This window comes from Eurosta solidaginis, chromosome 4 (genome assembly GCF_040869045.1).
Source record: "Eurosta solidaginis isolate ZX-2024a chromosome 4, ASM4086904v1, whole genome shotgun sequence".
Classification (NCBI taxonomy): Eukaryota; Metazoa; Arthropoda; class Insecta; order Diptera; family Tephritidae; genus Eurosta; species Eurosta solidaginis.
In genome coordinates, this window is record NC_090322.1 from 264,254,010 (window position 1) to 264,278,163 (window position 24,154).

At 38.0% G+C, this 24,154-nt stretch overlaps 1 protein-coding gene across 5 annotated transcripts in view; it reads right to left on the minus strand.

The window, feature by feature from the left end:
- LOC137251402 (uncharacterized) overlaps nucleotides 1-23,002 on the minus strand; it is an 80,116-nt gene extending 57,114 nt beyond the window's left edge. For 4 of the 5 annotated variants that reach the window (XM_067785892.1, XM_067785891.1, XM_067785890.1 and 1 more), the window contains exon 1: nucleotides 22,223-22,777. In XM_067785892.1, the coding sequence (XP_067641993.1) occupies nucleotides 22,223-22,225 (3 nt within the window). In that variant the 5' untranslated portion in view covers nucleotides 22,226-22,777. Of the gene's footprint in view, nucleotides 1-22,222; nucleotides 22,778-22,902 lie in introns of those variants that run through there. The other variant, XM_067785888.1, reaches the window with a different exon arrangement.
- Nucleotides 23,003-24,154: the final 1,152 nt, after the last annotated feature.

The following is a 24,154-nucleotide window of genomic DNA, read 5'->3' on the forward strand; positions in this document are numbered from 1 at the left end:
TGTTATTATTTGATTTCAGAGTAGTAACCGGTCATGTCCGGTTCGGTATTTTTTTTTGCGTCAGTTTTTTTTTGAATTTTTGAATTTTGGAATGTCTAACGGTTTGTCCGTGGCATCCGGTTCGACCGGATGTCGTTTTAATTTGAATTATAAGCGTTTTGAGTCGGTCTCTGCGCTTTTTGACAGCTAGTTTTGATAGGCATGATAGGAACTTTTTTTTCTGTTTATGGCGCAGGAACAATAAGGTTGGCAAGGACCCGCCCCAGCCGACAATGACTAGCCACTGTGCACCAACACATCATGCCGACCGCCTTCCTTACTGCTTCCATAGTAAATGCAATTCCATAACAGATGGCGCCCAACGTGGGGCCTGAAGCGCTGACCGCGAGGGTCAGTCGGGTCAACCTGTGAGGTTGACCATCCCACCAGTCCGAGTGAGCAGCCACGGAGCTGCCACCTACGTTGCGGTGGGATGGTTAGACGGATCAGGTTGTCCGGGCTGGTCATCGGGGGCAGTAGCGGAGGGAGCCACGAGACTTTACGTCAAGTCTCCGGAATTTTTTTTTATTTTCACCCAATGAGGCAGTGCTGAACGCACTTAGTTTTTTTTGTAATTGGGGTTTTTTTTTGTTACCGGAATGTTGTCCGCAGTCGGCGTTGGAATAATTTTGTCCGCTAAATTGGGTTTTTTCTTTGTAAAATAGTTTTTTTAGTTTATTTGCCGAATTTTGTGTCGTCAGTGTGAGTGCGTGTATGTATGTGGAAAAAGAGCCCCAGCTCATCCCACGCCCCAGGTGGTAGTCTAGAATACCACCTGGACTGTGAAGGGTTGAGCTGGGATTCAGAGTGGCACTCCTTCCTGTCCCACCAGTCTGGAGGAGCGGTTCCGAAACCGCTCCACCCATTGCGGCGGAGGCAGGAGGGGTGTCCAGCAAGGATGGACGGGAGGCCTCAACACCCCCAACCAGTCCTAGGGGCAAGCCCCTGGAGACTGCCCCTGCGTTGCGGCTGGGCGTGTTGAGACCAACCCGTGTGTTTGGAGTGACCCTAGTGGCCCCAACCAGTCTCGGAGGGGGCCTTAAGACCCCCTCGCACTGCGGTTGGGAGCACTAGGGGCAAGTATGAATGGATTTATGTTTTTTTATTAGCCTGTATCCCGAGTGCCTTCGGAAGGGGGGATGTCAGCATTCCCATTGATTTCCGACTTATATCCAAAGTATTTAATCGCTTCTTTTTCCAGCTTTTGGAAGTTTCATTTTTTTTAAAAAAAATAAATTTACATACATAAACCTTTTTTGTATCACTAAGCGCCTTACGGGCATAAGTTTTTTTTTGCTGGACCAATTTTTTTTTGAACATGTCGCGCGACCAGTCGTTCGAACCGGGCCGGAATACCCCGTTTGGGAGTGCAGGGAATTACCGGGGAAACCAGAAACGGGGTAATAAAAATAGAGGGGCCTTCTCTCAGGCCAGGCGTCCCTTGGTGGTGCACACCCCAGTGGGCGGACAATACGGAGACCCAGCGTTATTAAACATCGGCTCGGACCTGAATGGCCCTCGCGAGAAACTGGACGGACCTGTAAGCACCAGTCACGTGAACGCGCACGATATCTCGGGGCTAATGCCCAATGCGGCGATCTACGCACCCGAAGGAGCTGGTGCTTTACCACCAAACCAGGAGATGGGAAATTTCGGAGACGCTACAAGCGATCGGACCTTAGGAATGCAGGACGAAGCCACTCGTGGAGGCTCGTGGGTGGACGTGCTACACCAACTGTTCCAGGCTTCGCAGGAGGAAATGCGGAGAGAGATGGGCTCAATTAGAGCCAACATGGCCCAGCTCAACGCCGCTATCGAATCCACGCAGCAAGCAAACCAGCAACACAGGAACGCAAGTAGGATGGACCGGAACCCATTGCCATCGGGAGTACCTCCAATGTACCCGACTCTAAGCAGCATAGCAGTAAAACCGCAGGAGTGGAAAATCGCATTCGACGGCACTGGGAGCGTAGCCGATTTCCTCTTCAAATTGAACACCTTGTGTGAGCGCACACAATGCCCTGACGAACAAATAATGGCCAGTTTCCACTTATTCCTTTCGGGACGAGCCGAAGAATGGTACTGGCTGTTCACTAAACAAAACCCAAATGCGACATATGCCTTTTTGTGCTACTCGTTAAAAAGAGAATTTGGCACTTTGAAAACGGACCACGAGATCATGATGGAGATCTCCATGCGGAAGCAAAAGGCAAGTGAGTGTTATGGCGTGTTTCACGCGGACATAATCTCCTTAAACGCGCGCTTAAGGGAGCCGATGTCAGAGCTTCTACTGATTGACATAATAAAAAGGAACGTCAACAGTAGCCTTAAGCTAATGCTTTTTAATGCGGACGTAAGGACCCTCCATGATCTACGCGATGTAGCACGCAGGGGTGAACAAGTGCTGAAAGAGAGCAAGCTGCTGGGAGCCAATTACCCAGGACGGCATGTAAGCGAGGCACGCGTGACAACCCCGGACATGAAGAAGGAAGGTGAGGACGGCGAGATAGATCCGCAGATAGAGGCGCTGGAATATAGACGCAGCAGAAGACCGGACTACTCGGGAATCCAATGCTGGAATTGCCAGGGAATGGGGCACTCCTATATATATTGTGAGGAACCCATAAAAAGTCCTTTTTGTTTTAAATGTGGGTATAAGGGTGTATTCACCCCTAAATGCCCTAGGGACCATCGCAGGCAGGGAAACCAGTACCCGAGCGAGAAGGCGGGGGAACCTCGTTCGGCTTCATAGCTCCCACATCAGCCAGTGCTCGAGGCGTCGTCCCTTGCGCTGAACCAGAGGGCGAATCTCTGCATGGAGGTGGTGAGCTTCCGAGGTGCAGTAGTACCCTGGCAGAAGAGCCCTCAAAAGTAATAATAACATACCCTGACAGTACAGACAGTTCGAATAGTTCTGAAGCCGAGAGTCAAACGTCTTCATCCGCGATGAGCGAGCCGATTAGAATTCTGCGACGCCAGCATAGGGATGTCGCTTGCCAGACGCAACTTTCACCAGACCTAGAAGAAAGGGAACATAGGTACGAACACATAAGATATACCATTTTTGAACACTACCCGGTATCGGAAAATATTTTGAAATGTAGGAAGAGATACCACAGGAGAGTACAGGAGCGTAGACTGCTGCAAGCCACCACGTTAACGCTTACAGAGGACGAAAGGCCTTTAGTAAAGGCTAGAATTAAAAATAGTTTTCTTGTAGGGTTGTTAGACTCGGGAGCCAACGTCTCCATCTTAGGGAAAAATGGAGTAGAATTCCTAGAGGATAACGGCTTCGAATATCAGCCCTTACATGCGTTCGTATATACCGCGGGCGGCAACAAGCAAAAAATTTTAGGCTCAGTATCTCTACCGGTCACTTTTAAAAATATCACAAAGGTTATTCGTTTTTACCTTGTTCCCTCATTGCTCCAAGAAGCATACTTCGGGGTAGATTTTTGGAGAGCATTTGCGTTAGCTCCCGAAATATTCCCAACCGTAGAGTGTTTAGAGACTAGGCTTGAAAAGGAAGAGGAACCGAACCTCCATGAATTGTCACCAGACCAGAAATCAGAATTGCGAAAAGTCATCGAGACGTTTCCTTCGTACGAGAAGTTAGGCCTAGGGCAAACTAAATTAGTGGAGCATCACATCGACACCGGTGATGCTGTGCCTATAAAAAGCAAGCATTTTCCTCTTTCGCCGCCGAGGCAAGCCGAAGCTTTTAGAGAACTAGACAGGTTACTACAGTTAGGAGTTATCGAAGAATCCAACTCCCCGTGGTGTAGTCCTGTAGTACTGGTCCGGAAACCAGGTAAAGTTAGGCTGTGCATAGATTCGAGGAAGGTCAACGCGGTGACTAAGAAGGACACGTACCCCCTGCCCCATATCAACGGCTTATTGAGCAGACTAAAAGATACGCATTTTATTAGTGGCATTGATCTGAAGGACGCGTTCTTCCAGATCAAATTGACAGAGTCCTCTAAGGAAAAAACAGCATTCGCAGTTCCGGGGAGGCCTCTGTACCACTTCAAGGTGATGCCATTTGGTCTGTGCAATGGACCGGAGACTATGAGTAGGCTGATGGACAAGGCGATCCCTTCGCGTCTGCGAGAGAACGTCTTCGTCTACCTAGATGATCTAATGGTATGTAGTACAAATTTTGAAGACCACCTGAAATTGCTGGCGGAAGTGGCCAACTGTTTGAGAGACGCAGGTCTGACAATAAACGTCGAGAAAAGTAAATTTTGTCAGAAGGAAATACGCTACTTAGGATACTTGATAGGCAGCGGGTGTCTGAAAGTGGATCCGGGAAAAGTAGAAGCAATACAAAACTTCCCGATCCCTAAATCCCCTCGGCAAGTGCGTAGGTTTGTGGGCATGGCGAATTGGTACAGGGCGTTTATTACCAATTTTGCTGACTTGGCAGGTCCCTTGACCGACTGTCTCCGTAAGTCAGCAGGCCCGTTCAAGCTTACCTCTGAAGCTATAGAGGCCTTCGAAAAGCTAAAAGTAGCTTTGAGTTCCCCCCCTGTTTTGGCCCAACCAGACTTTTCAAGGGAATTCGTGATACAATGTGACGCTTCCAAAATAGGTGTTGGCGGAGTATTGTTTCAGGTCGATGATGATGGCGCTGAGCATCCAATCGCTTTCGTGTCGAAAAAGCTGAATAATGCTCAACGCAATTATACAGTAACCGAGCTGGAATGTCTTGCAGCCATAATTAGCATGAAGCGTTTCCGACCCTATGTCGAAGGATTACCTTTTCGGATTGTTACAGACCACTCCAGTCTCAAGTAGTTGATGACACAAAAAGACTTGAGCGGGAGGTTGGCGAGATGGTCACTCTTACTGCAAAGATACGATTTTAGAATGGAACATCGTAAGGGCACCCTGAATGTAGTACCAGACGCGCTGTCGCGTTTTGATGTTGACGAGTTAACTTTCACTACCACGTCCGGAGAAATAGATTTAGTCTCTCCCGAATTTTGCAGCAACGAATATTTAGACTTAATTCGGACCGTCACCGAAAACGAGGAATCACTTCCGGATTTACGAGTGGTAGACGGTGTAATCTTCAAAAGAGTTAAGTTTCGTAAGGGGTTGGAAGGGGAAGAAGACTCGCTGTGGCGTTTATGGTTGCCAAAAGGGTTGACTGAGGAAGCAGTGAGATTAGCACATGACGCTAACCGGAGTTACCATGGCGGATGGCAGAAAACCTTAGAACGTGTTAGGCAGAAGTACTTCTGGCCGCAGCAGGCTAAGGACGTCAGGGACTACGTCCAGCGTTGTGACACCTGCAAAACGGTAAAACCCACCAATCAGCAGTCGAGACCACCTATAGGGAGTACCTTTGAATCCGAAAGGCCATTTCAGCGGTTGTATTGCGACTTTCTAGGGCCGTATCCGAGATCTAAACGGCGAAATCAATTTCTTTTCATAGTACTAGACCATTTTTCAAAATACGTTTGGCTAAAGCCCATGCAGAGAGCTACCACTGTTAACGTTATAAATTACTTCGCGTCAGAAATTTTTCCGGCTGTAGGGGTCCCTGAGTTTATTCACAGTGACAATGGTAAACAGTTTGCCTCGAAGGAAATGAACCAATTTTTAGTAAATTACGGGGTGACGCACGTGAGGACGGGGCTATATTCTCCCCAAGCGAACGCATCCGAACGCGTCAATAGAGAAATTGTTTCTAAGATTAGGATTTTCCTGAAGGATAAACCTGACCACACTAATTGGGATAAGCATATACCCGAAATTTTATCAGTTTTGAGAAGTGATTTTCATACGGCGATTCAGTGTTCTCCATACTTTGCATTATATGGCCAAAATATGGTCCAGCATGCCTCAACGTACAACATTTTAGGGAAACTCGGCAGCCTTCGAGAAGACCAGGTTACGGTAGTAAGCCGAGCTGACAAGTTGACTAATATTCGTGAGCAGATCCGTAGAAATTTATATCAGGCCAAGGATAGGGGAGTAACCACCTATAACAAGCGCTCTAGACAAGTCAACTATAAGGAAGGTCAGGAAGTTTTTCGGAGAAACTTTGCCTTAAGTAATTTCAAACAGGGCATTAATGCCAAATTCCTACCCAAATACCTGAAGTGTCGCGTGCTTCGAAAAATAGGCAACGCATTGTATGATCTCGAGGACCTAAACTGGAAATTGATAGGTCGCTTTCACGCTTCGGACATTCGTCCACAATGAACCAGCAAACGTCTCCTTGCTAAATTACAATTTGATTTTTTTTCATATATACCCACCAATTGGACCTTTTTTTTTTGTCCGGGCGTTTTGGCGGTCGGGGACATCTCGCCCAGTATTCTCCCCGAGCACTGACCTCATGGGATGTTCACACGCGTACTCACCGAGGACCGTGAACACCCCGGCAGTCCACGCTTAGGTGGGACTAGCCTTTCGGAGTTTGGACGAGTTCTCCATATCAAAATGTCTATACTTTTTTTTTGTCAGGCCTTTTGTGGGGGCGATAACCACTAAAACCTTTCGGAGTTTTGACGAGTTCTCCATAACAAATGTCTAATTGCCGCAAAGCCCTTTTAAACTAGGAAACAGAATTAATTCCCAAATTTGACTTAACTTTTTTTGATGGACCTATGTTGCCCGACTAGCTTCGTAGTAGGACTTTGAGACTCTTATCTCAGGGGTGAGTCGTGCCCCACGTTGCTTGTCGTCGGAGATCCCTGGCAGTAGCTTCCCACAGAGGATCCGGTTTCCTGTTCGCTTCATCGTCAGGTCTTCAAAGCGAAGCAGGTTTGTTACGGTCTGCTGCTGCGGTCTACGGCCATGATCCACTTGGGAGAGTGTTCACGCAAACACACCTAGCGATGTGGCGAAAGTGGCAATAAAAAAATATCGAAAACCGTAAAAAAGACAGACCGGCCATCACTACGAAAAAAGCTTCCCTTTTTAAGATTGAGTTTCCGGCAGATAGATACGAGGACGGGAAAAGAAAAAAAAAAAAAATTGGTTGGAAGATCCTAACCTTATTTTTTGAAGTTGGAAAAAATTTTGGTTGCCACTAGCGTTGGGATCGGTTGCGTCGCGAGTGGTGGGCAGGCGGCTATAACTGGTGAGATTAGCTTGCACAACCAAGGTAATACAAGCGAATGAGCAACGTGGAAATAACTATGGGCGTAGATGTTTGCATCGAGGTTGAAAAACAAAACCATATCTAAACGTGAAACTGCCATCAGCTCAACGCACCTAAATTCCTTACGCCAAAAGTGCTAATAGTTTCGTCGAAATATGAATTTAAATGCACTAAGGCTGGAGAGCAGCAACCAGAACAGGAAATTTTAAATACTGTACATGCGCTCAATTTGAGAATATTAAACAACGTGAATTTGGGTGGTGTAGTAAAATTTGCGAAAGTCGAGAGGCAACAACAACAATAGAAAGAAAAAAAAAGGGTTTTCCACCACACTTAAAAATCGGGAACCTCAAGCGCCACCAACCGCCACCAACAGCACCACTACCGCGCGCTAAGGCCGCATGCTACCACAAAGCACCAACAACTGCCACCAAAGCACTGGCGCGCTACCACCACAAGCGCAAAATTCACGCTCTATCACCGCAAAAGGGCGCTACCCCCTTCGACCGCGCCAACCACGAGCGCAACTACCACGGGACTCCGCCAAACACACGCGCAACCACCACCAGACTTACAGAAGCCACCAGTTACAACAACAACAGCAGGGCCGCAATTACAGTGCTGCAACAATAGCGCCGACAACTACCAGATTCGACAACAACTACAGCCCTGCGGCAACAACAGCGCAAACACCTCACCAGCAACAACAAGAACAACGACATCATCAGGAAGCACGCCGGCAGAAGCCCACACTACAGCCTCTTACCGGCTAACTAGGTACCAGCATACCGGGTGAGTCGCTGCCAACGTAGTTAGAAACTAGTTATTTAGTTATGTAACAAAATTACAAATTAAGCATTAATCACATATAATGACGCATACACATGAGTCGACATAAAGAACGCCAAAGCGGCAATATTTAAAAAAAAAAAGACGCATAAACAAAACATAGCAAAAAGTTTTTCAGATAACGAATCGAACAATGTTTTAGTATGCGCCTATGTACATATGTGTATATATTTTATGAAGTATTGATACTCAGCTAAGACAAGCACTATTACAAAGAATCATACATACAAATATGTACCTGTAAGGGACTTTTAAAGGATTTATAAAACCAACAAAGGAAAACATAACTACCAATTACATAATAATGAAATTAATTGATGTACGTTGCATATACTCAAAAAGAAAGATATGCACACACATACATACTTGTACATAAATGTTGCATTGATATGTAAGAATGTTCATGCAAATTAACACAAGTGAAGACATTAAATAACGCATACAAATAACAGAATGTTGGCCCAATTATTTTCATTTTTTTTATATACATATTAAATATACATTCATTTAACTTGCTGCTGCATTCTTAGCACTATGCACGATCAAAAAGAAAAACGCAACAGAAGCCAAAATAAAGCTACATGTATTTGAGTATAGATAGCTGAAAAATGTGCATACAAAGTATGCAGTTGCAAATAGGAAACTTCAAATTTTATTAGCAATAACATTTTCTCTTTTAAATAATCAAAGACATAACTAATGAAAGGTGAAGTGCATGACCCACAGAACCAAATCAATAAGAAAAAAAAAAAGGGGTCATAAGTATTAGTTTAAATTAGTTATGTGCTTGTTTGTTCATATCTAGGTATGCATACAAATGTACTATGTACCTATGTCTGAATTTCTTTTTATATACCATACCTTATATCTAACCAAAATAATTGACCGGCATTTGAGCGTTCGCATTGTTTTTGGAGCGGGATTTAATTAGGGATTGCGATAAACTTGAATGTGAGTAGGCCTGCTGCACAAATTTCATTTTTACATCCGAACCTCCCCACGTATTTATATTCTTTTTTCCTTTTCCAAGTTACGTATGTACGTATATGAAGAGGAATTCATAGTACAACTAAGCCTTGTTGCATCCTAATGCCACAGTTATTATAAGCCTGAAATTTAAATAAACAATACTACTAAGAAACATTTAATAGTACGTACCACCAAATAAGAATTTGGAAATTTTTCCTTGTTAATTTATTTATTCATGATTATATATATATTCAATTTTCATTTTGCCTAATTCCACCCGTACTATATATTATTATTTTTTTGTTGTTGTTAATGTAGTTAATAGCGAAACAAAAAAAAAAAGATGAATTATAAATAAATTTTGTAATTGAAATGGGAATGCTGGCATTCAATTTTATTTAGGAGGCACTTAGGGCACACAGGTAAGGGGCCACCGAAATACAGGTGCGTCGGTGGCCATGGTTATTGAGGGTGGGAAAAGCACCGGGCGTCGCAACACCACCCGCGGCGCCCCCTATATATATTCGGCCCTTTTGTTTATTTCCCTTCTTTTGTTTTACTTTTTCAGCTTTTTTGTTATTATTTGATTTCAGAGTAGTAACCGGTCATGTCCGGTTCGGTATTTTTTTTGCGTCAGTTTTTTTTTGAATTTTTGAATTTTGGAATGTCTAACGGTTTGTCCGTGGCATCCGGTTCGACCGGATGTCGTTTTAATTTGAATTATAAGCGTTTTGAGTCGGTCTCTGCGCTTTTTGACAGCTAGTTTTGATAGGCATGATAGGAACTTTTTTTTCTGTTTATGGCGCAGGAACAGTAAGGTTGGCAAGGACCCGCCCCAGCCGACAATGACTAGCCACTGTGCACCAACACATCATGCCGACCGCCTTCCTTACTGCTTCCATAGTAAATGCGATTCCATAACAAAGTAGACTGAAAAACTGCAGAATAAGTTTAAGCGTAGTTTAACTGACAAACTGAGTTGAACTTGTACTGAAAAACTGGGCCTTAGAAAAATATAAATACAAAGTACGAAATTTTCTTTAAATTTTATAGAATCTTAAGATTTTATTAAAAACCCGCCTTTGAGATTAATTTGCATATTTGAAATTGAGAACTTATACAATTTTTTTATTTTATCATCGAAAAAAAAGAAGAACGTAATTGACGAAATTTTTAAAAGATAATGGACTCAGGTTAGAGGGCTGAATCTATTCATTTTCCGTTGAGATTTTCACGTCATTCAAACTGTAGAAGGTTTCAAGCAGAAGTCCTCGCAATGTAGCATGCGTCCAAATCACTTGGGGCTCCGAATATAACTGGAAAAGTACCTACCCTTTCTTCCAGGCAAGCAGTAATAAGGTGCTAGCTGCATCTTACACAAGTTCAAAGTAGTAGAGGCATGCAATCAACTTATAACTGCGTTAACCGACACTCTGAAAGTATTTGTTATCTAAGTTCCGGGATATAGAAGAATCAAAGGAAATGAGATGGCTGATCAGCTGACACAGCGGGAGGAGATGAGTGAAAACCAGCGTCGAAGTAGGCATAATCCTGGGAGTAGTCAAGGTGGAAATTGGGAATTTTTACATGAACAAGGAAGACTTCAATGAAAGAAGGAAATGGATTCTACTGGGTAAACCTTGGGTGGGCAACCATAAACTTATAGCGGGTTACACCGCTCATTGGACTTTAGATACACATGCGGAAAAGAGGGGCATTCCGCATCATGACCACTGCAGAAGTTCTAAAGTCGTAATTGCAAATGGAATTGTTAAGCATTTCTTATGCAAATTCCCGGGTCTAGCAAGACAACGTTTTAGGTTTTTGGAAAGTGTGGGTAGATTATTGGAAAAAGAGATTTCAAATATTCTTGATTTTATAAACAACTCGGGCTGGTTGTTGTACATATCCGATATAGCACTAAGTAAGTTCAGTGGCATAAAAACGGCTTTTCATTAGCTACTTGGGGGGATCTGGGTCGAAGCCATTATATGTACACACCTACCTTTAAAATAAAAGAAAATGCTACTGATATTTTCGTACTCGCTGCTGTACGTATAAATGTTCGCACCAGTCCGCCTTTGGAATGAGTAAATTGCGCAAAAATATACTTAAATTTTTTTCCATGATACTTCGTGACAGGAAACGGAAACGCAAGCAGACAGAAAAACGTAATGGCAGATAAGCTACTCTTACATAGCCAAAAAAAGTTAGTCTGCGTAGCGAAGAGCGCCAAAGCATTTATTCAGTCAATACATCCATGAGTCATAGCTGAATAGCTTTATTATGCAGTCAATATCTCAGTTTGCTGTGCAGACCATCACAGCGAGTCAGTATTTCTTTTCCGGTAAATGGACTTTGCTCACAAATACTACAATAGCAGTATCTACGTGCTTTGCACGCAGAGTATATTAACTTTGATTGGACAATGGTTGGTTGTGCAGTTATAAAGGAATCGACATAGATATAGTGGAAGTCTATATATGAAAATCATCAGTGTCGAAAAAAAATTTGATTGATCCATATCCGTCCGTCCGTCCGTTAACACGATAACTTGAGTAAATATTGAGATATCTTCACCAAATTTTTTACATGAGCTTATCTGGACCGAGAATAGATTGATATTGAAAATGAGCGAAATCGATTGATAACCACGCCCACTTTTTATATATATAATATTTTGGAAAACACAAAAAACCTGATTATTTAGTAAATAATACACCTAGAAGGTTGAAAATTGACATGTGGACTGATATTAAGACTCTTGATAAAAATATGAAAACATTTTTTAAAATGGGCGTGGCGCAGCCTACTTGTGATAAAATCAATTTTACAAATATTATTAATCATAAATCAAAAATCGTTAAACCTATCGTAACAAAATTCGGCATAGAGGTTGTCTTTACTATAAAGAATGCTTTGAAAAAAAATTTATGAAATCGGTTAAGAACCACGCCCACTTTTATTTAAAAGATTTTAAAAGGGTCCTGGAGGAAAATAATACATAAACTATATCTTTGCGAAAAGAGCTTTGTATCAATAGAATTTTACTAATTGGAAAACACTAAAATTTTGAAAATGGGTGTGGCAACTCCCCTTTTATAATTCTATGTTTCGGGAGCCATAACTCGAAGAAAAATTAACGTATCGCAATGAAATTGTGTACACATATTTTCCTAATAGCAGAAAATATTTCTAGTAAAAATGGACGGGACCGGTTAAATACCAACGGCAACTTAGATACAAACCAAGTCTAAAAGGGTCGTAGACTAGAATAATAAGCTATAACTTAGCAAAAAATAGTTTTGAATCAATGATATTTCATTTATCAAGTTTTATTGTAAGAGGAGAAGAAGAGAGACTTTTTTTAAACGGGCGGTGCCACGTGTTATGTAGAAAAGTAATTTATATGAAATGAAATGCACAATTGAATCTCACGCTGAGTATATATGTAATGTTCGGTTACAACCGAACTTAGACACCTTTACTTGTTTAGTTTTGCATTTGCTTAATCACTTGAAATGTTTACACTTGCCGACAGCTGTTCATTGACCTAAGAAAGTTGTGCAAAGTAGTAAGTAAGTAAAGAATAGTTAAAAAAAATCGCACCGATACAAGGTAATAAAAACTTAATGGGCATTCGCACAATCTGGCTTTAATTGCAATTTAAAGTTTAAACGGGGGGAAAAAATGTTAATTGATTTGAATGAATTAGAAAAAATATCGGAGTAAATGTTGTAATATGAGTTTTATGGAAAGCAACTTTCATCATTCTTAAAATGCTTGCCACTCGGAGACAATTTGAAGGTAGTAATTTTTTAAGATGTAAAATGCATCTGAATTCCATTATTGGACAGCCATAATGGTTTCTTTTCTTTTTCCAAGTATACAGAGTGCCCCTGACGCACTTGACCTTTCACTCTGCACATATCGCAATTTTTTTTTTCCAGCCAATTCAAAAATGAAATTAAAAAAACAAAGAAAAGAAAAAAGCATTATACAACATACATATATGGCCAAATTTGGATTAAAATTTACAGAAGTACACCAAAGCAGCAAAAAAAAACATTAAAATTGCGTTGTCCATCATAAGGTTTTGATTCGACATTCTTCGATACAGGGTGGTGACATATGTACTTATGTCTGATAAAATGTTCTTAAAAAAGAACAATGACTTGTAGAACTTTTCACAAAATAAATTTTGTATTTTAAGACTTTCAGCAGTAATTTAAACTTGTTCGTTTTGTTTTAAAATCCGAAACGTTGACATGTTTTTATTTTAAGATTTAATAAATTTTCTGGGTTTGTTATTAAGCAAGAACTGTACACAAGTAGAATTTTGTAGATATTTTAAACTTTTTGGTTTTGCTTTTAGACTAGATATTTTGAAATTTAAGACTTATTGGTCAACTAGATTTAAAATTTTTATCAAATAAAATTAGAAATAAATAAAAGAAGAATAAAATTAGTAAATAATACAAAATAGTTTGAAAAATTGCTTAAAACGATGACTGATTTAAAATTAAGGATAAAATTTCTTAGCTTATATGAAAAAAGGAAGCCTTGAACGACCTAAACCTGTATGCGTAAGAGATTTTTTTAAACGTCAAAACTAAGAGTTATTGCCCCAAAAACGTAACTGGACTATCTGACAGGCCCAACAAGAATCTTTTAGCCTCAAAACGAGGCACCCTATTGCACATACACAATCACAATATTAAGTCTATGGCAAGGAATCTTAAGCTGTAAACTGCAATTTGTATTTTATCACGGGTAACTAATTGCAAAATAAAGAAGAAAAACTAACATAAAACTCAGTTAAAAGAAACTGAAATAACAAAATATTTAGTATGAATCTATGAAATTGGTGTGCAAATAATGGAGACTGAATTTGTTGAAGAAAAAAAAAAAAAATGGAATTACGTATTTAAAAAAAAAAAAACAAGTGAGGAAGGTTAAGTTCGGGTGTAACCGTACATTACATGCTCAGTTGAGAGCTATGGTGACAAAATAAGGGAAAATCAGCATGTAGGAAAATGAACCGAGGGTAACCCTGGAATGTGTTTGTATGACATGTTTATCAAATGAAAGGTATTAAAGAGTATTTTATGAGGGAGTGGGCCATAGTTCTATAGGTGGACGCCTTTTCGAGATATCGCCATAAAGGTGGACCAGGGCTGACTATAGAATGTGTTTGTACGATATCGGTATCAAATTAAAGGTATTAATGAGGGTTTTAAAAGGGAGTGGTGGTAGTTGTATAGGTGGTCGCCTTTTCGAGATATCGGCATAAAGGTGGACCAGGGGTGACTCTAGTATCAAATTAAAGGTATTAATGAGGCCTTTAAAAGGGAGTGGTGGTAGTTGTATATGTGAAAGCGTTTTCCAGATATCGACCAAAATGTGGACCAGGTTGACAGAGAACATCACCTGTTGGATACCGCTAATTTATTTATATATATAATACCAAGAACAGTATTCCTGCCAAGATTTCAAGTGTTTTTATTTCGCCCTGCAGAACTTTTTCATTTCATTCTACTTAATATGGTAGGTGTCACACCCATTTTACAAAGTTTTTTTCTAAAGTTATATTTTGCGTCAATAAACCAATCCAAATACCATGTTTCATTCCTTTTTTCGTATTTGGTATAGGATTATGGCTGTTTAGGCCACCAGCCTAAATATTCGCTACCACCCTAATGCACATTTTTTGGCAATATTATTATTTACCGGTAACGGCGCACCCCTGCCGAGCGCTAACTTCAAAGGGAAAAAACTCGACGAAAGTTGGCTATCGGCAGGTGGTGCGGACCTTTTTCGTTTTTAAATTTTTCTTTCTAGTATAAACCAACCATTTTCACACATTTTCCATTTTTTACTAAGTGCGAATTCCATTGTAATTAATATTTGAAAATTAATAATTTGCATAAATGTGAATTTTCCAAGTGAACAGTGAATTGGTGATTTAATAGATATATATAGCTTTTCCGCATCATAATTGCGCTCATTTGTCATTTGAATTAATAAAATTATAATTCTACGCTGTGAATTGCCAAGCGTAAACTTCTTATATCTTAACTATTTGCACTTCCTTTTTAATTTCTTTCTGCACTACTGCATGTTAAATCGGAATTGCTATTTATATTGTGAAATAATTAGTTTGTGAGAGTTTCATTTTTATAAACACATATCGTAGCTCGTCGCTAATACCTTCCTTTATATTTTATAAATAAACAATAATAAATTGTGATTACTCGATATTAACTCTCCCTTTTTATTTCTTTCATTTGCGTGCGAACGCGCCCCACGACACGGGTGCAAAATTCCCCCCGCAACAATCGCATTTTTATCGTTTGTGGTAATTTTCGATATCCAAAAAGTGGGCGTGGTCATAGTGGGATTTCGGCCATTTTTTATACCAATACAAAGTGAGTTCAGATGATTACGTGAACTGAGTTTAGTAAAGATATATCGATTGTTGCTCAAGTTATCGTGTTAACGGCCGAGCGGAAGGACGGACGGTCGACTGTGTATAAAAACTGGCCGTGGCTTCAACCGATTTCGCCCTTTTTCACAGAAATAAATTATCGTCCCAGAATCTATGCTCCTACCAAATTTCACAAGGATTGGTATATTTTTGTTCGACTTATGGCATTAAAAGTATCCTAGACAAATTAAATGAAAAAGGGCGGAGCCACGCCCATTTTGAAATTTTCTTTTATTTTGGCATTTTGTTGCACCATATTATTACTGGAGTTGAATGTTGACATAATTTACTTATATACTGTAAAGATATTAAATTTTTTGTTAAAATTTGACTTAAAAAAAAATTTTTTTTTAAAGTGGGCGTGGTAGTTCTCCGATTTTGCTAATTTTTATTAAGCATACATATAGTAATAGGAGTAACGTTCCTGCCAAATTTCATCATGATATCTTCAACGACTGCCAAATTACAGCTTGCAAAACTTTAAATTACATTCTTTTAAAAGTGCCACTCCCATTGTCCAAAATTTTACTAATTTTCTATTCTACGGCATAAGTTCAACTCACCTACCAAGTTTCATCGCTTTATCCGTCTTTGGTAATGAATTATCGCACTTTTTCGGTTTTTCTAAATTTTCGATATCGAAAAAGTGGGCGTGGTTATAGTACGATATTGTTCATTTTAAATAGCGATCTGAGATGAGTGCTCAGGAACATACATACCAAATTTCATCAAGATACCTCAAAATTTTCTCAAGTTATCGTGTTAACGGACGGACGGACGGACGGACATGGCTCAATCAAATTTTTTTTCGATCCTGATTATTTTGATATATGGAAGTCTATATCTATCCCGATTCCTTTATACCTCTACAACCAACCGTTATCCAATCAAAGTTAATATACTCTGTGAGCTCTGCTCAACTGAGTATAAAAAAAATTAAAAAAATTTAAGCACTTCCTTTATATAAATGGCCACAAATCAGCGAAAAATGTTTACTTATATAAGGACATATTCCTTCTAAACTTTGATTTCTAAATTTTGACATAGAAATTGCAAAAATATTTATGAGAAGTAAAAATGTAAAAGTGGAGCGCACATTACTCGGATTGGAAAGTTGGTAAGAAAGGATATATTATTAGTGAATCAATCAATCATATTTCGGATTGCCCTAATTTGCTCACTGCAGGACTTAGACATGTTTGATATGAATTGATTAAAGTGTAAATTGTTTTGTCATTGTTTAAATGTGCTATGCTGGATCTATCGCCAAATATATGATTTAGGGTTTAAGTCCGGAAAGGCTTCTAAATATGGGGTAAGAAGACATACCAAAGTCGAAGCTTCTTTAAGCTACCATCTATTTTTGGAATAAAGAAATTTAGTTACAATCGGACTAGTGCTAATTTCGTACTAAAGGTCCAGTTAAGATCCAGGAATTGGTATCACTAGTTATTGACTTCCCTACTTCCCTACACTGTGATCCAATGAACATTCCGCATTCAAAGCAAAAATTTGCACCACAAAATTTCGCATACAAATACGCGTAAATAAAAACAAAGCTTCGATAACAATGTTGTGGGAAACATTTTTACCATTTCTTTCTGACCACAGCTTAACAAAACAATTCGTTTGTTTACGTAATGGACCGTACGTAAAATTGCATAAAGAACAAAAAAAAATATACTCATATACTTATTTAAAAACAAATCAACATAGAGATTTGCATATAAGGTACATACCTAGAAAAAAAAAGAAGTGGAAGTTTTCCACTAAATTTAACAAAAGCAGCGCAAGTAAATACAAAAAAAAAAAGTAAACCAAATTTAATAATCGGAAAATTGTTTTCTCGCCATTTTCAACAGAAATTCAAATACTTGTACTTGTTTACATGAACGCCAATTTTTGTATATATATAAAATGCTTGTATGTATTTGATTTTAATACCCAGCAAGATAGGCCGTAAGCTGAAGTGAGAAAAGTTGTAAGACAATCTTTCAATGATTTTTGTCATTCACTAAAGGAAATTCGTTCTTGAAATGATGTGCGTAAGCAAATTTTATTTATTTAAGAAAAAAAGCGAAAAAAATGTATTACTATTATCGGTTTGATATCGATTTCTTATCGCCGGTTCATCGTCGGCTTCTTATAAGTTTCTTATATCCTTTTATGGACGGGCTACAGATATGTCGCCGATTTTATATCGTGGTTCTATCGGTATTGGCTTTATAACAAACTGATGAACCGCCGTGAACAAATATAAAGAAATCGTTAACCTTTCGTTAAGTAATAGCTACATCTCGATATCAAATCGATAACTGACTGCTAGCACTATTTGGTAACTCTAATAATCGACACAATTTCGATAATCCGATAACTTTTCGATAATAAAACGATACATTTTTTTTAGAAAATCGATAATTTTTTGATAACAAATCTATAAATTTCGATAGCAAAGCGATAACTTTTTGATCAAATAACAAAGGGCTAGCAAATCGCTAACATCTTGATAACATATCAATAACTTTTCGATGAATAATCGATAAATTTTCGATAATAATTTCATATGCTTTCAATCACAAACCGATTACTTGTCGATAAAAATCGATGTCTTATTAAAAACCTTTGTTAGCGAATGCAAATTTGTAACATTATCGAAATACGGCAACATGTTAAATATTTATCGAGATCTGGATCACTGTATTATCATCTTGTTTTTCTTGAACCGGCAACCAAAATATACATATGTATGAGCTTATGTGTTTGTATGGTAGCACAGAAGAACAGCTGTTTTTGCAATACGTTTGTTGGAAAATAAAGCAGAAGGAAAATTAAATTTTTGAAGCTTTATGAATGTGTCAATCACACTCTTTTGGATTTAATCCTTAAACCCTTCAGTGAACATGACGTTGAAATAATAACAGATCTCAACAACCTTCTAAAGCCTTAGGAAGTCTCCATTTTATGATTGTCAAAAACGTCCGTAATATTAGTTGAAGCAGAAAGGATATTTAAATTTTTGTATAATAACGTTTCAAAATCGTAAGTCATGTTGTCTGCAGATTGGCTAAAATGCTTACAAAACCGATTGATGGAACGCCGAATTAAAGTTCTCCAAACATTGATTTTGTACTTAAACACTGGCCAAATTCCCGTTCATGATTATTTTTTAGATTACGCTTCCTAAAGTGAAACAAAAAAATACACTGTAGCACTGTATGATCGTTTCTTTGTGGAGAATCAAGTTGACACATCTGATTCCAGTACAGAGTGAAGTGTTTTCAGGGATTCAGAAAGTGATTTAAAGAGTGAGTTGGATAAGACCATTCGCTATGTTCAAAACCCAAATCAGTTAGCGATTTAGTGCAAAGGTATTTTGGACGATTTTGTATATTTTGCCAGAACAGAAACAGACAGAAAGCATTGAAAAATTGTATAACGCATTACTGACAATAAGTCCACTAGAAAAGAATAGATTGAGCCCGAAACATTTAAACTGTATTTTATTTTTAAAATATTACTTTAATCGCAATAAGTTAAGTCTTCACATATGAGGAATTTTTGTTACCATAACTGAATATTATACTGTGAAATGAAATAAGACTTAATATACTTTTGTTTATAATTCTATTAGACTTTGTTTTTAATAAACGATGAACCTATTGGTATGTTAACCTTTTATTTTTAGCTGAACGGAAATTTTATTATTTTGGACAAGTACTAAAAAATCGGTTTTCCGGTTTTCCCCAGGTTTGAGAATTTAAAACCGGTTTTTTTCTAATTCACATTTTTCGAATAATCGGAAAACCCGTTTTTGGAAATAGTCGAATAATCGAACACCCTAATAAACATACATTCAAGTAATAAGTTCATTGTAAGGTTTTCTATTTTGGCTTTGCGTAAAAATTCTAGATGTTGACTTAGTACTGCAAATGTTTCACTATAAAACTTCAAATTTATGTCAGTCCTTCGATTTTGCCGCAGATTTTTCATTGTTGGTTTATGTTGCAGTTGCTTTGTTTTCCCTGATCAAAATTGGCATACTTATATTTTTTCATGTAACAAATTTTGGATGTATTTTTGTTTACCTAAATGTTTTATTTAATTTTTGTTGTTTTCAATGGAAATGTTGTTCAGTACTTGGCTGTGTAGGACCGAATAAGGTGTTTGTGTCAGCGATGGGCGTTATCAGATAATTTAGTTTTAAAATAAAAAACTAAAAATTAATTTGTACTTATGATACGTGATTCCAAGGCAGATGTTTTGTTAAGACAAAGTGACCCCTTACCATACTTCTCCCTTTAGTCTGATGCTGAGCAATAAAATTCCAGAGCATGTAAGTGCTGGCATATGCTGATGATATCAGAGAAACATTCAGCGTATTCTGAAGGACCTCTTTGATTCGGGAGCCAGAGTTGACAGTGAAAACAATGTAAGCATGGAAATTCAAAAGGGAGTCACTCTTGCGATCAATTGATATGAGGAATATCATCCTATAAGTTCTGATGAATGACCTGGATCCATGCATGGGATCGAAAGAAGATCGGAAAAAAATTTCGAAAGAAATGTTTTGCGGAATATATGTATTTTGTTTTTCCCAATATCCCATTACTACGAGCTTTACCAAAACATTTGCTAGCTAATAAATGTATTGCGAATGGATAAATATATTTCGTCCAGGAAGCTATTATTGTGAACACCTTAACTCGGCAGAAGACTAAGGACTTTCATTTTCTGGCAGAAAACAAGGACAAAGGGATGGCAAGAGGAATGACCAGCGTATCTTTCAATGCAATGTCAAATATCTACGTGCAAGTACACCGGTTCTCAGAATTCAAAAAGTAATACCAAACAAAATAGTCACTCATACTAAGAAATATGTGATCCTACCTTATAGCAGACTATTTTGAGAACCGAACACAATTATAAATATCCTGCAGTGCCTAAGGTTCAGATTAAACGAGATGCCTTCGCTATATCGGAATACCCGCGTTTAGATAAAAGGATCTCAAATGCGGGAAAGAAAAAGCTTGGGGTCATTCCACCGAATATGGATATATGTGCATCTCCCTGTCATCTTCAATTTAAATGCTCATAGTTGTTCTTAGCAGACAATTGAATGAGAGATATAGTTGACTTAATTCCTCAAATATGTTCTTGTAATGCGTATAGGTTTTGTAGAAGTGTTTTCGGTCATGGGAGTTATCTAAATTGACTAACAAATACTGCGCGATCCAACCCATTCATATATTTTTAAATTTTCACTTGTAAATACTGCACCCAGTACAAATTTATTTTAAAAAAAGCATTTATTACACATGGGATGTAAAATTTGATTTTTTATTATTTTTTCTTTGAGCTTAAATCAACCGTTTTGATTAGTCCACACATTTCGCTGTTATATTGTTACAAACATTCATTCTTTTACTAACTAAATTTGTAGCTATTTTCGCCAAGCAGAGTCCTTGAGTGGAGTCGCGTTGAACAAAACACACAATCACATACGTAAAGTAGCGAGTACGAAAAAAGCAGTGGTATTTTTATAGAATTTCGTCAATTATTTTTTTTCTATTGTTATTTTTTGTTATTGTTATTTTCGATAATTGTATATAAAGCTTTCGTGAATTCGTAACTGAAAACAATGCAAACCAATATCAACAAGGTTTCGAAAAAAATCGAAAATTCGCTAAATTCTGCATTCTAAAAAAAAATTAGAAAAGTTTACAAAGAAAATTTGAAAATTTCGTAGAACTTTTTTAAATTCTCCAATATTTTCGAAAACGTTTTGAGATTGGTCTACATAGCATTCATTGTGAATCCATACAAGCGACGAATGTTTAAAAAAAACAATCACAATAGTAAACAGCCTCCATCACCACTTCAGTCGCTGTTCGATTACTTAAATCATTTGCTCAATAGTGTTTTTTTAAAAATTTTTGTAGACGACTGATATATCGCATGTTTTACATATTTTAAAACATGTGCTTAACTGGTTGCTCAGATTTTAGCTATTAAGTAACTGGATTTTAGAAATCAATATTAATATGTAGTTTGATTTTCTGTATACACATTTAAAAGAAAAGCTGATATGAAACACAAATGGTCAATTTATAGCACTTCAATTAAATAACCGCGAGCAAAAAACCAAACCTCTCTTGCATCCTTTGGCCATTCACGACAGCCATTCTCCCTGTCAGCTATTATTTGACAGGTAAGTATGACAATGAAGGAATAGAAAAGTTTTTCACTTGTATGAATTCACAATGATAGCGTTTAAATAACGACATTAATAATGTTTTTTCTATACAAGTTTTTCTTAAATTGTCGTAATTAATGAAGAAGAATTTATTTGACGAAATTTGGTAAAAATATCCACTGCTATCTTTGTGTTCACTGATGTATATGGCAATAGTCAACATAATCTTGTTCAGAGTGATAGTCAAGAGATAAAACACATTCACACACTCATTCGCAGTTTACACACATATATGCTAACGCATCAACTTCGATTGACAAACATTACTTGATTGACAGCTGCATCCTTTCAAAGATTTGTATACAAAATTTTCATTAGAAGAGCAATATTTCAAACTTCCTGCTTTATTTAGGTCTTTTAGGTATCACTGATATATGTATTAGATTGATCCATTATTCAACATTGATTTTCGCTTGTCTCTTTTAAGTATTTAGCTGAATATTTGTATCATTTATGCATGAGTTTTGTTGTGACAAAAGGAAATGAAAATAATTTTTTTTATGCCTACCATTTGTGGTTGATTTTGTTGTCTTCTTCTTTGTAATTTGGCACGAAAAGTGTTTTCGTTGTAATGTTTGGATATGTGGTTCTTGAGCTTGTTGTTTTAGCAGAAGTATATATCCTTTACTGTTTGTTTGTTTTTTTTTTTTTTTGACAGGACTAACAACTTCCGTCGGTAATAATCAGTCGCTGTTATTGCACAAAAGCGAAACAATTTAGTTTTACACGATAACAGAAACGTAAAACGGAAACGTATGCGCGATATAAACAAACGACTTAATCAGTTAAATTTCCCGTATAATTGCTTCTACTCTACACGAAATTTATGAATATATTTTTGGTATTTAAAAAAAAAAAAATTGTAAGTCACAATTTCGGCACGATTTTCGGATTTTCATATAAACATTTTTTTTTATTCAACAGATTTTTATTTTCAGTTTTCCATTACTTCCTGGAGGTGCCGCTCCACCAGTGACCTAATACCAAGTAGTGACTATTTCTCGTCTACTCGTTGGACGAGTGTACTTCAGTTACCGACGACCGTTGCTTTTCACTTTCAAATTAAAAATGCTGCCCAATGTTGATATCAGTTGCTAATATAAGCGAGAGAAGTCAGACGCTACCAGAAAAGCAAGCTACAGATCGATGTGCGCTAGAGTTACAGAAGATCACAAATTTCGTTGCTACCTTTTTTATTTTTTGTTTGCGAGCATGCCGCAGCGCATCTCTAAGACCTTAGTTAGCAGTGTGGCAACTGCTTATCTCAACTTCAACTTGAGCTCAACCTCAGTTTCGACTCTTTTACCCCCCTCCCGTTGAAATCTTAAAGTGCTGTATACAAAAATTCCAAAGAAACTGAAAGTGTTAGAGACTAACTTCGAAAATTCGAAATTACAACAAACAGCAAAATAAATTCAACACAAAACTAACAGACGCAACAGCCGATGTCATGAATTTATAAATTGACAAAAACAAGTAAGGAAGGCTAAGTTCGGGTGTAACCGAACATTACATACTCAGCTGAGAGCTTTGGAGACAAAATAAGGGAAAATCACCATTTAGCAAAATGAACCTAGGGTAACCCTGGAATGTGTTTGTATAACATGTGTATAAAATGAAAGGTGTTAATGATTATTTAAAACGTAGTGGGCCTTAGTTCTATAGGTGGACGCCTTTTAGAGACATCGCTATAAGGGTGGAGCAGGGGTGACTGCAGAATGTGTTTGAGCGATATGGGTATCAAATTAAAAGTATTAATGAGGGTTTTAAAAGGGAGTAGCCCTTAGTTTAATATGTGAAGGCGTTTTCGAGATATCGATCAAAATGTGGACCAGGGTGACCCAGAACATCTTCTGTCGGGTACCGCCCTGCAGAACTTTTTCATATTGTTCTACTTAATACTTCCATTTTACAAAGTTTTTTCTAAGGTTATATTTTGCGTCAATAAACCAATCCAATTACCATGTTTCATCTCTTTTTTCATATTTGGTACAGAATTATGACATTTTTTTCATTTTTCTTAATTTTCGATATCGGAAAAGTGGGCGTGGTCATAATCGGATTTCGGCCATATTTTATACCAAGATAAAGTGAGTTCAGATAAGTACGTGAACTGAGTTTAGTAAAGATATATCGATTTTTTCTCAAGTTATCGTGTTAACGTCCGAGCGGAAGGACAGACGGTCGACTGTGTATAAAAACTGGGCGTGGCTTCAACCGATTTCGCATTTTCACAGAAGACAGTTATCGTCATAGAATCTATGTCCCAACCAAATTTCAAAAGGATTGGGAAATGTTTGTTCGATTTATGGCATTAAAAGTATTCAAGACGAATTAAATGAAAAAGAGCGGAGTTACGCCCATTTTGAAATTTTCTTTTACCTTTGTATTTTGTTGCACCATATCATTACTGGAGTCGAATGTTGACATAATTTACATT